At 46.7% G+C, this 18,597-nt stretch overlaps 2 protein-coding genes across 5 annotated transcripts; both read left to right on the top strand.

The window, feature by feature from the left end:
- The first annotated feature begins 2,031 nt into the window (after positions 1-2,031).
- On the top strand, positions 2,032-13,159 carry paxx (PAXX non-homologous end joining factor). 3 transcript variants are annotated; one of them, XM_072432380.1, is made up of 7 exons: positions 2,032-2,198; positions 8,296-8,362; positions 11,339-11,373; positions 11,741-11,895; positions 12,492-12,542; positions 12,791-12,872; positions 13,048-13,159. In XM_072432380.1, the coding sequence occupies exons 1-7, from the start codon at positions 2,104-2,106 to the stop codon at positions 13,082-13,084; spliced, it is 522 nt and encodes a 173-aa protein (XP_072288481.1). In that variant the 5' UTR covers positions 2,032-2,103; the 3' UTR covers positions 13,085-13,159. The 3 variants fall into 3 exon arrangements, with proteins under 3 accessions (XP_072288481.1, XP_072288479.1, XP_072288480.1); XM_072432378.1 differs by having other exon boundaries at positions 12,492-12,872; XM_072432379.1 differs by lacking the exon at positions 11,741-11,895 and having other exon boundaries at positions 12,492-12,872.
- A 636-nt stretch (positions 13,160-13,795) lies between these two features.
- On the top strand, positions 13,796-17,869 carry dhfr (dihydrofolate reductase). Of its 2 annotated transcripts, none has more exons than XM_072432382.1 (6): positions 13,796-14,045; positions 14,588-14,637; positions 14,704-14,809; positions 15,791-15,914; positions 17,226-17,341; positions 17,748-17,869. In XM_072432382.1, exons 1-6 carry the CDS (start codon positions 13,960-13,962, stop codon positions 17,833-17,835), a joined length of 570 nt encoding a protein of 189 aa, XP_072288483.1. In that variant the 5' UTR covers positions 13,796-13,959; the 3' UTR covers positions 17,836-17,869. The 2 variants fall into 2 exon arrangements, with proteins under 2 accessions (XP_072288483.1, XP_072288484.1); XM_072432383.1 differs by lacking the exon at positions 17,748-17,869 and adding an exon at positions 17,460-17,550.
- The last annotated feature ends 728 nt before the right edge of the window (positions 17,870-18,597 follow it).

The following is an 18,597-nucleotide window of genomic DNA, read 5'->3' as shown; positions in this document are numbered from 1 at the left end:
TCTGTAACTGTCAGTAACTGTCTGTATCTGTCTGTAAATGTCTGTAACTGTCTGTTACTGTCTGTAACTGTCTGTAACTGTCTGTCTGTTACTGTCTGTAACTGTCTGTAACTGTCTGTTACTGTCTGTAACTGTCTGTAACTGTCTGTATCTGTCTGTAAATGTCTGTGACTGTCTGTGACTGTCTGTGACTGTCTGTGACTGTCTGTATCTGTCTGTAAATGTCTGTTACTGTCTGTTACTGTCTGTAACTGTCTGTAACTGTCTGTAACTGTCTGTAACTGTCTGTTACTGTCTGTAACTGTCTGTAACTGTCTGTAACTGTCTGTTACTGTCTGTTACTGTCTGTAACTGTCTGTAACTGTCTGTTACTGTCTGTAACGGTCTGTAACTGTCTGTTACTGTCTGTAACTGTCTGTAACGGTCTGTAACTTTCTGTTACTGTCTGTAACTGTCTGTAACTGTCTGTAACTGTCTGTTACTGTCTTTAACTGTCTGTAACTGTCTTCAACTGTCTGTTACTGTCTGTTACTGTCTGTAACTGTCTGTAACTGTCTGTAACTGTCTGTAACTGTCTGTTACTGTCTTTAACTGTCTGTAACTGTCTTCAACTGTCTGTTACTGTCTGTTACGGTCTGTAACTGTCTGTAACTGTCTGTAACTGTCTGTTACTGTCTGTAACTGTCTGTTACTGTAACTGTCTGTTACTGTCTGTAACTGTCAGAATGAAGCCCCTCCCTTTCTTTTTGGGCTAAGCCCCGGATGTTTAGAACGTCTGGCTCCGCCTCTACTCTGGCTCCGCCTCTGCTGCTCTGGCTCCGCCTCTGGCTCTGCCTCTGCTCTGCCTCCGCCTCCTCTGGCTCCGCCTCTGCTCTGGCTCCGCCTCTGCTCTGGCTCCGCCTCTGCTCTGGCTCCGCCTCTGGCTCCGCCTCTGGCTCCGCCTCCGGCTCCGCCTCCGGCTCCGCCTCCTCTGGCTCCACCTCTGCTCTGGCTCCGCCTCCTCTGGCTCCTTCTCTGCTCTGGCTCCGCCTCTGCTCTGGCTCCGCCTCTGCTCTGGCTCCGCCTCTGCTCTGTCTCCGCCTCTGGCTCCGCCTCTGCTCTGGCTCCGCCTCTGGCTCCGCCTCCTCTGGCTCCGCCTCTGCTCTGGCTCCGCCTCTGGTCCCGCCTCTGCTCTGGCTCCGCCTCTGGCTCCGCCTCCTCTGGCTCCGCCTCTGCTCTGGCTCCGCCTCTGGCTCCGCCTCCTCTGGCTCCGCCTCTGCTCTGAATCCGCCTCCTCTGGCTCCGCCTCTGCTCTGGCTCCGCCTCCTCTGGCTCCGCCTCTGGCTCCGCCTCCTCTGGCTCCGCCTCTGGCTCCGCCTCTGCTCTGGCTCCGCCTCTGCTCTGGCTCCGCCTCTGGCTCCGCCTCCTCTGGCTCCGCCTCTGCTCTGAATCCGCCTCCTCTGGCTCCGCCTCTCTGGCTCCGCCTCTGCTCTGGCTCCGCCTCTGCTCTGGCTCCGCCTCTGGCTCCGCCTCTGCTCTGGCTCCGCCTCTCTGGCTCCGCCTCTGCTCTGGCTCCGCCTCTGCTCTGGCTCCGCCTCTGCCTCCGCCTCCTCTGGCTCCGCCTCTGGCTCCGCCTCTGCTCTGGCTCCGCCTCTGCTCTGGCTCCGCCTCTGGCTCCGCCTCTGCTCTGGCTCCGCCTCTATTGTAACTATTGTATGATTTATTTTTTTAGTGAAAATAAAATAATGACGTGAGTTCGATGGCAGCGGATGAAACGTTACAAATGAAGTTCTCTTTAGGCATTAAATATAATTCACAATCCAAATCACACAAAAATGCCATCATTAATATTATATTCTGCATAAAACGTGTTCATAAACATCCCGCGCGCTCACGCCGCTGCTGAGGGGAAATGTTCCGCTTTTATTCTTTTATTTCTCTTATTATTTCATCTCTTTTTCTGTCGATGAAAACGAGCTCAGACACGTTCAGGGCCGCGGCGCCAGGGGGCAGCAGTGAGGCGGGTCCCTCTGCGGCTGCGCGAAGCCACAACCCGGAAGACTTCAAATGTTTGTTGTCATTCTGCGGAAAACACGCGGGTAAATCCCGGGTAAACGCGGGTAAATGGAGTCGTGCCGTTTCTGCTGCGTGTCAGAGCGAGTGTCCGGGGGTAAATACGTGTGCTACACGCGGAGGGAACACGGAGGCTTCAAAATCAGGTGAACAACAGCAGCAGCAGCAAAGTGTGTGTGAACGTGACTTAGAAACTGCATTTGACTCACATTTGACTCACATTTGACTCACATTTGACTCACATTTAACTCACATTTGACTCACATTTGACTCACATTTGACTCACATTTAACTCACATTTGACTCACATTTGACACATTTGACTCACATTTAACTCACATTTGACTCACATTTGACTCGCATTTGACTCACATTTGACTCACATTTAACTCACATTTGACTCACATTTGACTCACATTTAACTCACATTTGACTCACATTTGACACATTTGACTCGCATTTGACTCGCATTTGACTCGCATTTGACTCACGTTTGACTCACATTTGACTCGCATTTGACTCACATTTGACACACATTTAACTCGCATTTAACTCACATTTAACTCACATTTGACTCACATTTGACTCACATTTGACTCACATTTGACTCACATTTGACACATTCAACTCGCATTCGACTCGCATTTGACTCACATTTGACTCACATTTGACACACATTTAACTCACATTTGACTCACGTTTGACTCGCATTTAACTCGCATTTGACTCGCATTTGACTCACATTTGACTCACATTTAACTCAAATTTGACTCACATTTGACACACATTTGACACGCATTTGACTCGCATTTGACTCACATTTAACTCACATTTGACTCACGTTTGACTCACGTTTGACTCGCATTTAACTCGCATTTGACTCGCATTTGACTCACATTTGACTCACATTTAACTCACATTTGACTCGCATTTGACACGCATTTGACACGCATTTGACTCACATTTGACACGCATTTGACTCACATTTGACTCGCATTTGACTCGCATTTGACACACATTTGACTCACGTTTGACACACATTTGACACACATTTAACACACATTTGACTCACATTTGACACACATTTGACTCTCATTTGACTCACATTTGACTCACATTTGACACACATTTGACACACGTTTGACACACATTTGACACACATTTGACACACATTTGACACACATTTGACACACATTTGACTCACATTTGACTCACATTTAACAAACATTTGACTCACATTTAACACACATTTGACTCACATTTGACTCACATTTGACTCACATTTGACTCACATTTGACTCTCATTTGACTCTCATTTGACTCACATTTGACTCACATTTGACACACATTTGACACACATTTGACTCGCATTTGACACACATTTGACTCACATTTGACACACATTTGACACACATTTAACTCACATTTGACTCACGTTTGACTCGCAGTTGACTCGCATTTGACTCACATTTGACTCACATTTGACTCACATTTAACTCACATTTGACTCACATTTGACTCACATTTGACACACATTTGACTCACATTTAACTCACATTTGACTCACATTTGACACACATTTGACTCGCATTTAACTCGCATTTGACTCGCATTTAACTCGCATTTGACTCGCATTTGACTCACATTTGACTCACATTTGACACACGTTTGACTCGCATTTGACTCGCATTTAACTCGCATTTGACTCGCATTTGACTCGCGTTTGACTCACATTTGACACACATTTGACACACATTTGACACACATTTAACACACATTTGACTCACATTTGACACACATTTGACACACATTTGACTCACATTTAACACACATTTGACTCACATTTGACTCACATTTGACTCACATTTGACTCATTTGACTCACATTTGACACATTTGACTCACATTTGACACACATTTGACACATTTGACACACATTTGACACATTTGACACACATTTGACTCGCATTTGACTCGCATTTGACTCACATTTGACACACATTTGACTCACATTTGACTCACATTTGACTCACATTTAACAAACATTTGACTCACATTTGACTCACATTTAACAAACATTTGACACACATTTAACTCGCATTTGACACACATTTAACTCGCATTTGACTCACATTTGACTCACATTTGACACACATTTGACTCGCATTTAACTCACATTTGACTCACATTTGACACACATTTGACTCGCATTTGACACACATTTGACTCACATTTGACACACATTTGACTCGCGTTTGACTCGCATTTAACTCGCATTTGACTCACATTTGACACACATTTGACTCACATTTGACTCACATTTGACACACATTTGACACACATTTGACTCGCATTTGACACGCATTTGACTCGCATTTGACTCACATTTGACACGCATTTAACTCACATTTGACTCACATTTGACTCGCATTTGACACACATTTGACTCACGTTTGACACACATTTGACACACATTTAACACACATTTGACACACATTTGACACACATTTGACTCACATTTGACACACATTTGACTCACATTTGACTCACATTTAACAAACATTTAACAAACATTTGACTCACATTTAACACACATTTGACTCACATTTAACACACATTTGACTCACATTTGACTCACATTTGACTCACATTTGACTCTCATTTGACTCACATTTGACACATTTGACTCACATTTGACACACATTTGACTCGCATTTGACTCGCATTTGACACACATTTGACTCACATTTGACTCACATTTGACTCACATTTGACTCACATTTGACACACATTTGACTCACATTTGACTCACATTTGACTCACATTTAACAAACATTTAACAAACATTTGACTCACATTTAACACACATTTGACTCACATTTGACTCACATTTGACTCACATTTGACTCTCATTTGACTCACATTTGACACATTTGACACATTTGACACACATTTGACTCGCATTTGACTCGCATTTGACACACATTTGACTCACATTTGACACACATTTGACTCACATTTGACTCACATTTGACTCACATTTAACAAACATTTGACTCACATTTGACTCACATTTAACACACATTCGACACACATTTGACACATTTGACACACATTTGACACACATTTAACTCGCATTTGACACACATTTAACTCGCATTTGACTCGCATTTGACACACATTTAACTCACATTTGACTCACATTTGACTCACATTTAATTCACATTTGACTCACACTTGACTCACATTTGACACACATTTAACTCACATTTGACTCGCATTTGACTCGCATTTGACTCGCATTTGACTCGCATTTAACTCACGTTTGACTCACGTTTGACTCACGTTTGACTCACATTTGACACATATTTGACTCATTTGACTCATTTGACTCACATTTAACTCACATTTGACTCACATTTGACTCACATTTGACTCGCATTTAACTCGCATTTAACTCGCATTTGACTCGCATTTGACTCGCATTTGACTCACATTTAACTCACGTTTGACTCACGTTTGACTTACATTTGACTCACATTTGACTCACATTTAACACACATTTGACTCACATTTAACTCACATTTAACACACATTTGACTCACATTTGACTCACATTTGACTCACATTTGACTCGCATTTGACTCGCATTTGACTCGCATTTGACTCTCATTTGACACACATTTGACTCACATTTAATTCACATTTGACTCGCATTTGACTCACATTTGACTCACATTTGACACACATTTAACTCACATTTGACTCACGTTTGACTCGCAGTTGACTCGCATTTGACTCACATTTGACTCACATTTGACTCACATTTGACTCACATTTGACTCACATTTGACTCACATTTGACACACATTTGACTCACATTTAACTCACATTTGACTCACATTTGACACACATTTGACTCACATTTGACACACATTTGACTCGCATTTGACTCACATTTGACTCGCATTTAACTCGCATTTGACTCACATTTGACTCACATTTGACACACGTTTGACTCGCATTTGACTCGCATTTGACACGCATTTGACTCGCATTTGACTCACATTTGACTCACATTTGACACACATTTGACTCGCATTTAACTCACATTTGACTCACATTTGACACACATTTGACTCACATTTAACTCACATTTGACACACATTTGACTCACATTTGACTCACATTTGACACACATTTGACTCACGTTTGACTCGCATTTAACTCGCATTTGACTCACATTTGACACACATTTGACTCACATTTAACTCACATTTGACTCACATTTGACACACATTTGACTCGCATTTGACTCGCATTTGACACACATTTGACTCACGTTTGACACACATTTAACTCACATTTGACACACATTTGACTCACATTTGACACACATTTGACACACATTTGACTCACATTTAACACACATTTAACACACATTTGACTCACATTTGACTCACATTTGACTCTCATTTGACTCTCATTTGACTCACATTTGACACATTTGACTCACATTTGACACACATTTGACTCGCATTTGACTCGCATTTGACACACATTTGACTCACATTTGACACACATTTGACTCACATTTAACTCACATTTGACACACATTTGACTCACATTTGACTCACATTTGACACACATTTGACTCACATTTGACTCGCATTTAACAAACATTTGACTCACATTTGACTCACATTTAACACACATTCGACACACATTTGACACATTTGACACACATTTGACACACATTTAACTCGCATTTGACACACATTTAACTCGCATTTGACTCGCATTTGACACACATTTAACTCACATTTGACTCACATTTGACTCACATTTGACTCACATTTAATTCACATTTGACTCACATTTGACACACATTTAACTCACATTTAACTCACATTTGACTCGCATTTGACTCGCATTTGACTCGCATTTGACTCGCATTTGACTCGCATTTGACTCACGTTTGACTCACGTTTGACTCACGTTTGACTCACGTTTGACTCACGTTTGACTCACATTTGACACATATTTGACTCATTTGACTCACATTTAACTCACATTTGACTCACGTTTGACTCACGTTTGACTCGCGTTTGACTCGCATTTGACTCGCATTTGACTCGCATTTGACTCCTATTTGACTCCTATTTGACTCACATTTAACTCACGTTTGACTCACGTTTGACTCACATTTGACTCACATTTGACTCACATTTAACACACATTTGACTCACATTTAACTCACATTTGACTCACATTTGACACACATTTGACACGCATTTGACACGCATTTGACTCGCATTTGACTCGCATTTGACTCTCATTTGACACACATTTGACACATATTTGACTCATTTGACTCACATTTGACTCACATTTAACACACATTTGACTCAAATTTGACTCACATTTAACTCACATTTGACTCACGTTTGACTCACATTTGACACATATTTGACTCATTTGACTCATTTGACTCACATTTAACTCACATTTGACTCACATTTAACACACATTTGACACACATTTGACTCACATTTGACTCGCATTTGACTCGCATTTGACTCGCATTTGACTCGCATTTGACTCGCATTTGACTCGTATTTGACTCACGTTTGACTCGTATTTGACTCACGTTTGACTCACGTTTGACTCACGTTTGACACACATTTGACTCACCTTTGACTCACGTTTGACTCACATTTAACTCACATTTGACTCACATTTGACTCGCATTTGACTCGCATTTGACTCGCATTTGACTCACATTTGACTCACATTTAACTCACATTTGACTCACGTTTGACTCACATTTGACTCACATTTGACTCACCTTTGACTCACATTTGACTCACGTTTAACTCACGTTTGACTCACGTTTGACTCACATTTGACTCACATTTGACTCACATTTGACTCGCATTTGACTCGCATTTGACTCACATTTGACTCACATTTGACTCACGTTTGACTCACATTTGACTCACCTTTGACTCACATTTGACTCACGTTTGACTCACATTTGACTCACCTTTGACTCACATTTGACTCACATTTGACTCACATTTGACTCACATTCTGACTCTCACTCTGAGAGTTTTATCTGCACAAATATCACTTTCACACAAATGATACTTTTGTGATGTGAAAATGCACTTTTTGAGGCCGAATTCCTGTGGAAACATGAGTCTGTGGTGACGGAATCTGAGTTACTGCTGTTCTGTTTCAGTGTGACCGATGCTGCAGACGTTTGGAGCGCTGACCTCACTGACCCCGCTGACGCTCTTCACACATCCGTGCGTTTGCTTGATGTCTCCTCTCACTCTTGACCTCGCTCTTCACACGTCTGTGCGTTTGCTTGATGTCTCCACTCACTCTTGACCTCGCTCTTAACACGTCTGTGCGTTTGCTTGATGTCTCCTCTCACTCTTGACCTCGCTCTTAACACGTCTGTGCGTTTGCTTGATGTCTCCTCTCACTCTTGACCTCGCTCTTCACACGTCTGTGCGTTTGCTTGATGTCTCCTCTCACTCTTGACCTCGTTCTTCACATGTCTGTGCGTTTGCTTGATGTCTCCTCTCACTCTTGACCTCGCTCTTCACACGTCTGTGCGTTTGCTTGATGTCTCCTCTCGCTCTTGACCTCGCTCTTCACACGTCTGTGCGTTTGCTTGATGTCTCCTCTCACTCTTGACCTCGCTCTTCACACGTCCGTGCGTTTGCTTGATGTCTCCTCTCACTCTTGACCTCGTTCTTCACACGTCTGTGCGTTTGCTTGATGTCTCCTCTCGCTCTTGACCTCGTTCTTCACACGTCTGCGTTTGCTTGATGTCTTCTCTCGCTCTTGACCTCGTTCTTCACACGTCTGCGTTTGCTTGATGTCTCCTCTCACTCTTGACCTCGCTCTTCACACGTCTGTGCGTTTGCTTGATGTCTCCACTCACTCTTGACCTCGCTCTTAACACGTCTGTGCGTTTGCTTGATGTCTTCTCTCGCTCTTGACCTCGTTCTTCACACGTCTGCGTTTGCTTGATGTCTCCTCTCACTCTTGACCTCATTCTTCACACGTCTGCGTTTGCTTGATGTCTCCTCTCACTCTTGACCTCGCTCTTAACACGTCTGTGCGTTTGCTTGATGTCTCCTCTCACTCTTGACCTCGCTCTTCACACGTCTGTGCGTTTGCTTGATGTCTCCTCTCACTCTTGACCTCGCTCTTCACACGTCCGTGCGTTTGCTTGATGTCTCCTCTCACTCTTGACCTCGCTCTTCACACGTCTGTGCGTTTGCTTGATGTCTCCACTCACTCTTGACCTCGCTCTTAACACGTCTGTGCGTTTGCTTGATGTCTCCTCTCACTCTTGACCTCATTCTTCACACGTCTGCGTTTGCTTGATGTCTCCTCTCACTCTTGACCTCGCTCTTAACACGTCTGTGCGTTTGCTTGATGTCTCCTCTCGCTCTTGACCTCGTTCTTCACACGTCTGCGTTTGCTTGATGTCTTCTCTCGCTCTTGACCTCGTTCTTCACACGTCTGCGTTTGCTTGATGTCTCCTCTCACTCTTGACCTCGCTCTTCACACGTCTGTGCGTTTGCTTGATGTCTCCACTCACTCTTGACCTCGCTCTTAACACGTCTGTGCGTTTGCTTGATGTCTCCTCTCACTCTTGACCTCATTCTTCACACGTCTGCGTTTGCTTGATGTCTCCTCTCACTCTTGACCTCGCTCTTAACACGTCTGTGCGTTTGCTTGATGTCTCCTCTCACTCTTGACCTCATTCTTCACACGTCTGCGTTTGCTTGATGTCTCCTCTCACTCTTGACCTCGCTCTTCACACGTCTGTGCGTTTGCTTGATGTCTCCTCTCACTCTTGACCTCGCTCTTCACACGTCTGTGCGTTTGCTTGATGTCTCCTCTCGCTCTTGACCTCGCTCTTCACACGTCTGTGCGTTTGCTTGATGTCTCCTCTCACTCTTGACCTCATTCTTCACACGTCTGCGTTTGCTTGATGTCTCCTCTCACTCTTGACCTCGCTCTTAACACGTCTGTGCGTTTGCTTGATGTCTCCTCTCACTCTTGACCTCGCTCTTCACACGTCTGTGCGTTTGCTTGATGTCTCCTCTCACTCTTGACCTCGTTCTTCACACGTCTGTGCGTTTGCTTGATGTCTCCTCTCGCTCTTGACCTCGCTCTTAACACGTCTGTGCGTTTGCTTGATGTCTTCTCTCACTCTTGACCTCGCTCTTCACACGTCTGTGCGTTTGCTTGATGTCTCCTCTCACTCTTGACCTCGCTCTTCACACGTCTGTGCGTTTGCTTGATGTCTCCTCTCACTCTTGACCTCGTTCTTCACACGTCTGCGTTTGCTTGATGTCTCCTCTCGCTCTTGACCTCGCTCTTCACACGTCTGTGCGTTTGCTTGATGTCTCCTCTCACTCTTGACCTCGCTCTTCACACGTCTGCGTTTGCTTGATGTCTCCTCTCGCTCTTGACCTCGCTCTTCACACGTCTGTGCGTTTGCTTGATGTCTCCTCTCACTCTTGACCTCGCTCTTCACACGTCTGTGCGTTTGCTTGATGTCTCCTCTCGCTCTTGACCTCGTTCTTCACACGTCTGCGTTTGCTTGATGTCTCCTCTCGCTCTTGACCTCGTTCTTCACACGTCTGTGCGTTTGCTTGATGTCTCCTCTCGCTCTTGACCTCGCTCTTAACACGTCTGTGCGTTTGCTTGATGTCTTCTCTCACTCTTGACCTCGCTCTTCACACGTCTGTGCGTTTGCTTGATGTCTCCTCTCACTCTTGACCTCGCTCTTCACACGTCTGTGCGTTTGCTTGATGTCTCCTCTCACTCTTGACCTCGTTCTTCACACGTCTGCGTTTGCTTGATGTCTCCTCTCGCTCTTGACCTCGCTCTTCACACGTCTGTGCGTTTGCTTGATGTCTCCTCTCACTCTTGACCTCGCTCTTCACACGTCTGCGTTTGCTTGATGTCTCCTCACTCTTGACCTCGCTCTTAACACGTCTGTGCGTTTGCTTGATGTCTCCTCTCGCTCTTGACCTCGCTCTTCACACGTCTGTGCGTTTGCTTGATGTCTCCTCTCGCTCTTGACCTCGTTCTTCACACGTCTGCGTTTGCTTGATGTCTCCTCTCGCTCTTGACCTCGTTCTTCACACGTCTGCGTTTGCTTGATGTCTCCTCTCGCTCTTGACCTCGTTCTTCACACGTCTGCGTTTGCTTGATGTCTCCTCTCGCTCTTGACCGTCTCTCTGTTTCAGGAGCTTGGATTGGAGGATTTTTGTCGCAGTCTCAGGTTTGTCTTTTCACAGCTTTAAAGAACGTTTAGTTTGTCACGATTTAACCACTTTTATTATTATTATTAACATCAGTCAAAACCTCTATTAAAACCAGTTTAGACCTGGTTTAGTCCCGGTTTAGACCTGGTTTAGACCCGGTTTAGACCCGGTTTAGACCTGGTTTAGACCCGGTTTAGACCTGGTTTAGACCCGGTTTAGACCCGGTTTAGACCTGGTTTAGACCCGGTTTAGACCTGGTTTAGTCCCGGTTTAGTCCCGGTTTAGACCCGGTTTAGACCCGGTTTAGACCCGGTTTAGACCTGGTTTAGACCTGGTTTAGACCTGGTTTAGACCCGGTTTAGACCTGGTTCTCGGTCTCTTCAGCTCAGGAGACGTGTGTTTGGAGCTGAAGGATGGACACGCCCTGTTACGGTCGGCCTCTGGTTCAAACCTCCTGGACCTCACTAAGATGGCCGCCGCCACCGCCAAACAGGAAGTGAAGCAGCTCCTGTTCAAGATGGCCGACTCGCTCACTGAACGTAAACACTTCCTGTCTTTAACTGTGCTGTGAGGGCACTACCCTCGCTCACAGGGGGCACTACCCTCGCTCACAGGGGGCACTACCCTCGCTCACAGGGTAGGGGGCACTACCCCCGCTCACAGGGGGCACTACCCCCGCTCACAGGGGGCACTACCCTCGCTCACAGGGTAGGGGGCACTACCCCCGCTCACAGGGGGCACTACCCCCGCTCACAGGGGGCACTACCCCCGCTCACAGGGGGCACTACCCTCGCTCACAGGGGGCACTACCCCCGCTCACAGGGGGCACTACCCCCGCTCACAGGGGGCACTACCCTCGCTCACAGGGGGCACTACCCCCGCTCACAGGGGGCACTACCCCCGCTCACAGGGGGCACTACCCTCGCTCACAGGGGGCACTACCCCCGCTCACAGGGGGCACTACCCCCGCTCACAGGGTAGGGGGCACTACCCCCGCTCACAGGGTAGGGGGCACTACCCCCGCTCACAGGGGGCACTACCGATAGAATAAATGACTCAATTCTGTTTTTGCTCAAATCGACAGAAACTGTTGTTTAATCGTTACGTTTTAGTTCATTATGAACGTTTGTTTCAGGAGTTTTAACGAGTCCAAAGTCCAAGAACCAGAACCAGCACCGAGCCATAGGTAAGACCGAGACCGGGACCGGGACCGGGACCGAGACCGGGACCGGGACCGGGACCGAGACCGGGACCGGGACCGGGACCGAGACCGAGACCGAGACCGGGACCGAGACCGGGACCGGGACCGAGACCGAGACCGGGACCGGGACCGGGACCGGGACCGAGACCGAGACCGAGACCGGGACCGAGACCGAGACCGAGACCGGGACCGGGACCAGGACCAGATCCAGTCATAATCCGGTCTCTTCTCAGACTTGGAGCAGAACGCCACAGCTTTGGTCACGACAAAGAAAAGAGTTCCAGGATTTTCTCTCATCAACCCTGGAACTAAAAGGTACCACTCCAGTTATTTAGTTTGGGTCTTGGGTTTGGGTCTTTAGTTTGGGTCTTCAGTTTGGGTCTTGGGTCTTGTGTTTGGGTCTTTAGTTTGGGTCTTTAGTTTGGGTCTTTAGTTTGGGTCTTTAGTTTCTTTTTTAAAACCTGCAGCGTTGAAAGTGTTTTTGTTTCAGAAAACGTGATGCGATGGGCGTGGCCTTCGACGACTGAACTGTCACTCAAAGCTTTTTAATACTTTTAGATTTCACTTTTAAAAGTGTCAAACCTGAAGCTTCAACTGTCGAAATAAAGAATATGATTTTAATAAATGTCTCTTTGTTTGATCAAATAATAAACCTCCAGCTCGTTAGGAAGTTTTAATTACACTTTAGGTTTAATTACACTTTAGGTTTAATTACACTTAAGGTTTAATTACACTTTAGGTTTAATTACACTTAAGGTTTAATTACACTTTAGGTTTAATTACACTTAAGGTTTAATTACACTTTAGGTTTAATTACACTTAAGGTTTAATTACACTTTAGGTTTAATTACACTTAAGGTTTAATTACACTTTAGGTTTAATTACACTTAAGATTTAATTACACTTAAGGTTTAATTACACTTTAGGTTTAATTACACTTTAGGTTTAATTACACTTTAGGTTTAATTACACTTACGGTTTAATTACACTTTAGGTTTAATTACACTTACGGTTTAATTACACTTACGGTTTAATTACACTTAAGATTTAATTACACTTAAGGTTTAATTACATTTAAGGTTCAATCACTTTTTCAACAAAACTTCTACATTTGACTATTTCACGTTTTCTAAATCTGTGAAATACTTTTTGACACTTTGACCTCTGTCAGCGCGATGCCCGCAGTGTCCGGCAGAGGGCGCTGTCTCTGCGCCTGACTTCCGGTCTGTGTGGCGGGAAAACTCTCAGCCAAAACCGAACCAGCGTCTGGACCCTGGACTTTGACCGTCCTGTGCCCGCCTCAGAGCGCACTGATCCCGGGCAGACTCTGAGCCTCTCCCCGGTCCCTCCGCTCCTCCTGTGCCCGCCTCAGAGTGCACTGATCCCGGGCAGACTCTGAACCATGTCTCGGGTCCTCAACGGGATCGTGGCCGTGTGTCCGGACCTCGGCATCGGGAAGAACGGAGACCTGCCCTGGCCGCGACTCAAGTAAGGTGTGTGTGTGTGTGTGTGTGTGTGTGTGTGTGTGTGTGTGTGTGTGTGTGTGTGTGTGTGTGTGTGTGTGTGTGTGTGTGTGTGTGTGTGTGTGTGTGTGTGTGTGTGTGTGTGTGTGTGTGTGTGTGTGTGTGTGTGTGTGTGTGTGTGTGTGTGTGTGTGTGTGTGTGTGTGTGTGTGTGTGTGTGTGTGTGTGTGTGTGTGTGTGTGTGTGTGTGTGTGTGTGTGTGTGTGTGTGTGTGTGTGTGTGTGTGTGTGTGTGTGTGTGTGTGTGTGTGTGTGTGTGTGTGTGTGTGTGTGTGTGTGTGTGTGTGTGTGTGTGTGTGTGTGTGTGTGTGTGTGTATAATCTTTATGGTTGTGGAGCGAAGAGTCTCACGCGCTCTGTTTATTGTGGTCAACATAAAAGAGCCAGAACACCTCAGGTCCTGACCACGAGGGGTCAAACTCGCACTAAAATAATCCTCATTGCTGCTTTATTTGGGACGCTCAAAGTTATGAAAATGTATGTTTATTTAAAACGTCTTTTCTTTTGCAGTAACGAGTTCAAACACTTCCGGAAGATGACGTCCACTCCATCTGAAGAAGGTGAAGGACTTAGACCTGGACCTGGTTCTGGACCTGGTTCTGACCTGGTTCTGGTTCTGGTTCTAGGTAAACAGAACGTGGTGCTGATGGGCAGAAAAACCTGGTTCTCGATCCCAGAGAAAAACCGACCTCTGAACAACCGGATCAACATCGTCCTGAGCCGAGAACTCAAGTAAGACCTGGACCTCATGACCCTGACCACATGACCCTGACCACATGACCCTGACCTCATGACCCTGACCTCATGACCCTGACCACATGACCCGTACCACATGGCCCGGACCACATGACCCATACTACAGGACCACATGACCCTGACCTCATGACCCTGACCACATGACCTCATGACCCTGACCACATGACCCTGACCTCATGACCCTGACCACATGACCTCATGACCCTGACCACATGACCCTGACCACATGACCCTGACCACATGACCCTGACCTCATGACCCTGACCTCATGACCCTGACCACATGACCCGTACCACATGGCCCGGACCACATGACCCATACTACAGGACCACATGACCCTGACCTCATGACCCTGACCACATGACCTCATGACCCTGACCACATGACCCTGACCTCATGACCCTGACCACATGACCTCATGACCCTGACCACATGACCTCATGACCCTGACCACATGACCACATGACCACATGACCCTGACCTCATGACCCTGACCTCATGACCCTGACCACATGACCCGTACCACATGGCCCGGACCACATGACCCATACTACAGGACCACATGACCCTGACCTCATGACCCTGACCACATGACCTCATGACCCTGACCTCATGACCCTGACCACATGACCTCATGACCCTGACCACATGACCTCATGACCCTGACCACATGACCTCATGACCCTGACCACATGACCTCATGACCCTGACCACATGACCTGTACCACATGACCCATACCACATGACCCATACCACATGACCCATACCACATGACCACATGACCCGTACCACATGACCCGTACCACATGACCCGTACCACATGACCACATGACCCGTACCACATGACCCGTACCACATGACCCGTACCACATGACCCGTACCACATGACCCGTACCACATGGCCCGGACCACATGACCTCATGACCACATGGCCCTGACCACATGTGTCTTCTGCAGAGCGCCCCCTGCTGGAGCGCACCATGTGGCCTCAGACTTCAGCTCCGCCCTCAAACTGATCGAGACAGAACTGTCCGAGACCGCGGACCAGGTCTGGGTCATCGGAGGCTCCTCCCTCTACAAGGTAACCTGCAGGTTGTCTGTAGTTGACTCTGTAGTCGACTGTAGTAGACTCTGTAATCGCCTGTAGTTGACACTGTAGTTGACTGTAGTCGCCTGTAGTTGACTGTAGTCGCCTGTAGTTGACTGTAGTTGACACTGTAGTTGAGACTGTAGTTGAGACTGTAGTTGACTGTAGTTGACACTGTAGTTGACACTGTAGTTGAGACTGTAGTTGAGACTGTAGTTGAGACTGTAGTTGACTGTAGTTGACTGTAGTTGACTGTAGTTGACTCTGTAATCGCCTGTAGTTGACACTGTAGTTGACACTGTAGTTGACTGTAGTTGACTGTAGTCGCCTGTAGTCGCCTGTAGTTGACTGTAGTTGACTGTAGTTGACTGTAGTTGACTGTAGTTGACTGTAGTTGACTGTAGTCGACTGTAGTTGACACTGTAGTTGACACTGTAGTTGACTCTGTAGTTGACTCTGTAGTCGCCTGTAGTTGACTCTGTAGTCGACTCTGTAGTCGACTCTGTAGTCGACTCTGTAGTCGACTCTGTAGTCGACTCTGTAGTCGACTGTGTAGTCGACTCTGTAGTTGACTCTGTAGTTGACTCTGTAGTTGACTCTGTAGTTGACGCTGTAGTTGACTCTGTAGTCGCCTGTAGTTGACTCTGTAGTTGACTCTGTAGTCGCCTCTGTAGTTGACTCTGTAGTCGCCTGTAGTTGACTCTGTAGTTGACTCTGTAGTTGACTGTAGTTGACCCTGTAGTTGACCCTGTAGTTGACCCTGTAGTTGACTCTGTAGTTGACTCTGTAGTCGACTGTGTAGTCGACTGTGTAGTCGACTGTGTAGTCGACTGTGTAGTCGACTCTGTAGTCGACTGTGTAGTCGACTCTGTAGTCGACTCTGTAGTTGACTGTAGTTGACTGTAGTTGACTCTGTAGTTGACTCTGTAGTTGACTCTGTAGTTGACTCTGTAGTTGACTCTGTAGTCGCCTGTAGTTGACTCTGTAGTTGACTCTGTAGTCGCCTGTAGTTGACTCTGTAGTTGACTCTGTAGTTGACTCTGTAGTTGACTCTGTAGTCGCCTGTAGTTGACTCTGTAGTTGACTCTGTAGTCGCCTGTAGTTGACTCTGTAGTTGACTCTGTAGTTGACTCTGTAGTCGCCTGTAGTTTACTCTGTAGTCGCCTGTAGTTTACTCTGTAGTCGCCTGTAGTTGACTCTGTAGTTGACTCTGTAGTCGCGGCTGTAGTTTACTCTGTAGTCGCCTGTAGTTGACTCTGTAGTTGACTCTGTAGTCGCGGCTGTAGTTGCTTGTTCTTTGTGCAGGAGCTGATGCAGAGTCCGGGGCTGAAGCGTCTCTTCGTCACCAGGATCCTGAAACAGTTCGAGTGCGACACGTTTCTCCCCGAGATCAGCCTGGACCAGTACAAGCTGCTGCCAGGGTCAGTATCTGTGCCAGGGTCGGTCTCTGTGCCAGGGTCGGTCTCTGTGCCAGGGTCGGTCTCTGTGCCAGGGTCAGGGGGTCAGACCCGGGTGTAAGTTGTGCTGTGGTGTGTCCAGATTCCCGGGCGTGTCGGGCGAGCTGCAGGACGAGGCTGGAGTCCAGTACAAGTACCAGGTTTATGAGAGTCACTGACCAGAAGAAGAAGAGTTCAGACTAAAGGTCATCGCAGCAGAGGCCGTGTGACCCGGGTCAGACCCGGGTCTGAACCGGGACTGAACCGGGTCTGAACCGGGACTGAACCGGGACTCATTGTTTAACACTTTTCCTCCACATTTTAGCGTCATTTTTCTTCCTTTTGTTGGAGATTCTTTGACGTTTCTCTTTTTCTGGCCTGGACTTTTCAGACGTGTTTCTATGGCAACAGCAGCGTCTCTTTACAAAGTTTGTGCTCGGCCTTGGACCTGGAGTCTGCCTCTGAACGCTGCCTTCTGATTGGCCCGTCTCTCTCTTATAAGCCGCACACACATAGATCTGCTTCAGTCCAGGTTTAGACCTGGTTTAGTCCTGGTTTAGACCTGGTTTAGTCCTGGTTTAGACCTGGTTTAGTCCTGGTTTAGTCCTGGTTTAGACCTGGTTTAGTCCTGGTTTAGACCTGGTTTAGTCCTGGTTTAGTCCTGGTTTAGACCTGGTTTGGTCCTGGTTTGGTCCTGGTTTAGACCTGGTTTAGTCCTGGTTTAGTACTAGTTTCGTCTCTTCTGAAGACTTTGTGATGGAGAATATCTGAGGAAAAAAACTAGGTCTCCAGGTAAGAAGACGGTCTCGATTTAGTCTTTGTCCTGGTTTAGTCCAGGTTTAGTCCAGGTTTAGTCCTGGTTTAGTTCTGGTTTAGTCCTGGTTTAGTCCTGGTTTGGTCCTGGTTTAGTCCTGGTTTAGACCTGGTTTAGACCTGGTTTGGTCCTGGTTTGGTCCTGGTTTGGTCCTGGTTTGGTCCTGGTTTAGTCCTGGTTTAGTCCTGGTTTGGTCCTGGTTTGGTCCTGGTTTAGACCTGGTTTATTCCTGGTTTGGTCCTGGTTTAGACCTGGTTTGGTCCTGGTTTGGTCCTGGTTTAGACCTGGTTTGGTCCTGGTTTGGTCCTGGTTTGGTCCTGGTTTAGACCTGGTTTATTCCTGGTTTGGTCCTGGTTTAGACCTGGTTTAGACCTGGTTTAGACCTGGTTTGGTCCTGGTTTGGTCCTGGTTTGGTCCTGGTTTGGTC

Source organism: Eucyclogobius newberryi, unplaced genomic scaffold (genome assembly GCF_026437365.1).
Source record: "Eucyclogobius newberryi isolate DKJ021-1_F unplaced genomic scaffold, fEucNew1.0.hap1 SCAF_6, whole genome shotgun sequence".
Lineage (NCBI taxonomy): Eukaryota > Metazoa > Chordata > Actinopteri > Gobiiformes > Gobiidae > Eucyclogobius > Eucyclogobius newberryi.
Note: the sequence above shows the minus strand (reverse complement) of the source record. Positions and strands in the feature narration are given on the sequence as shown.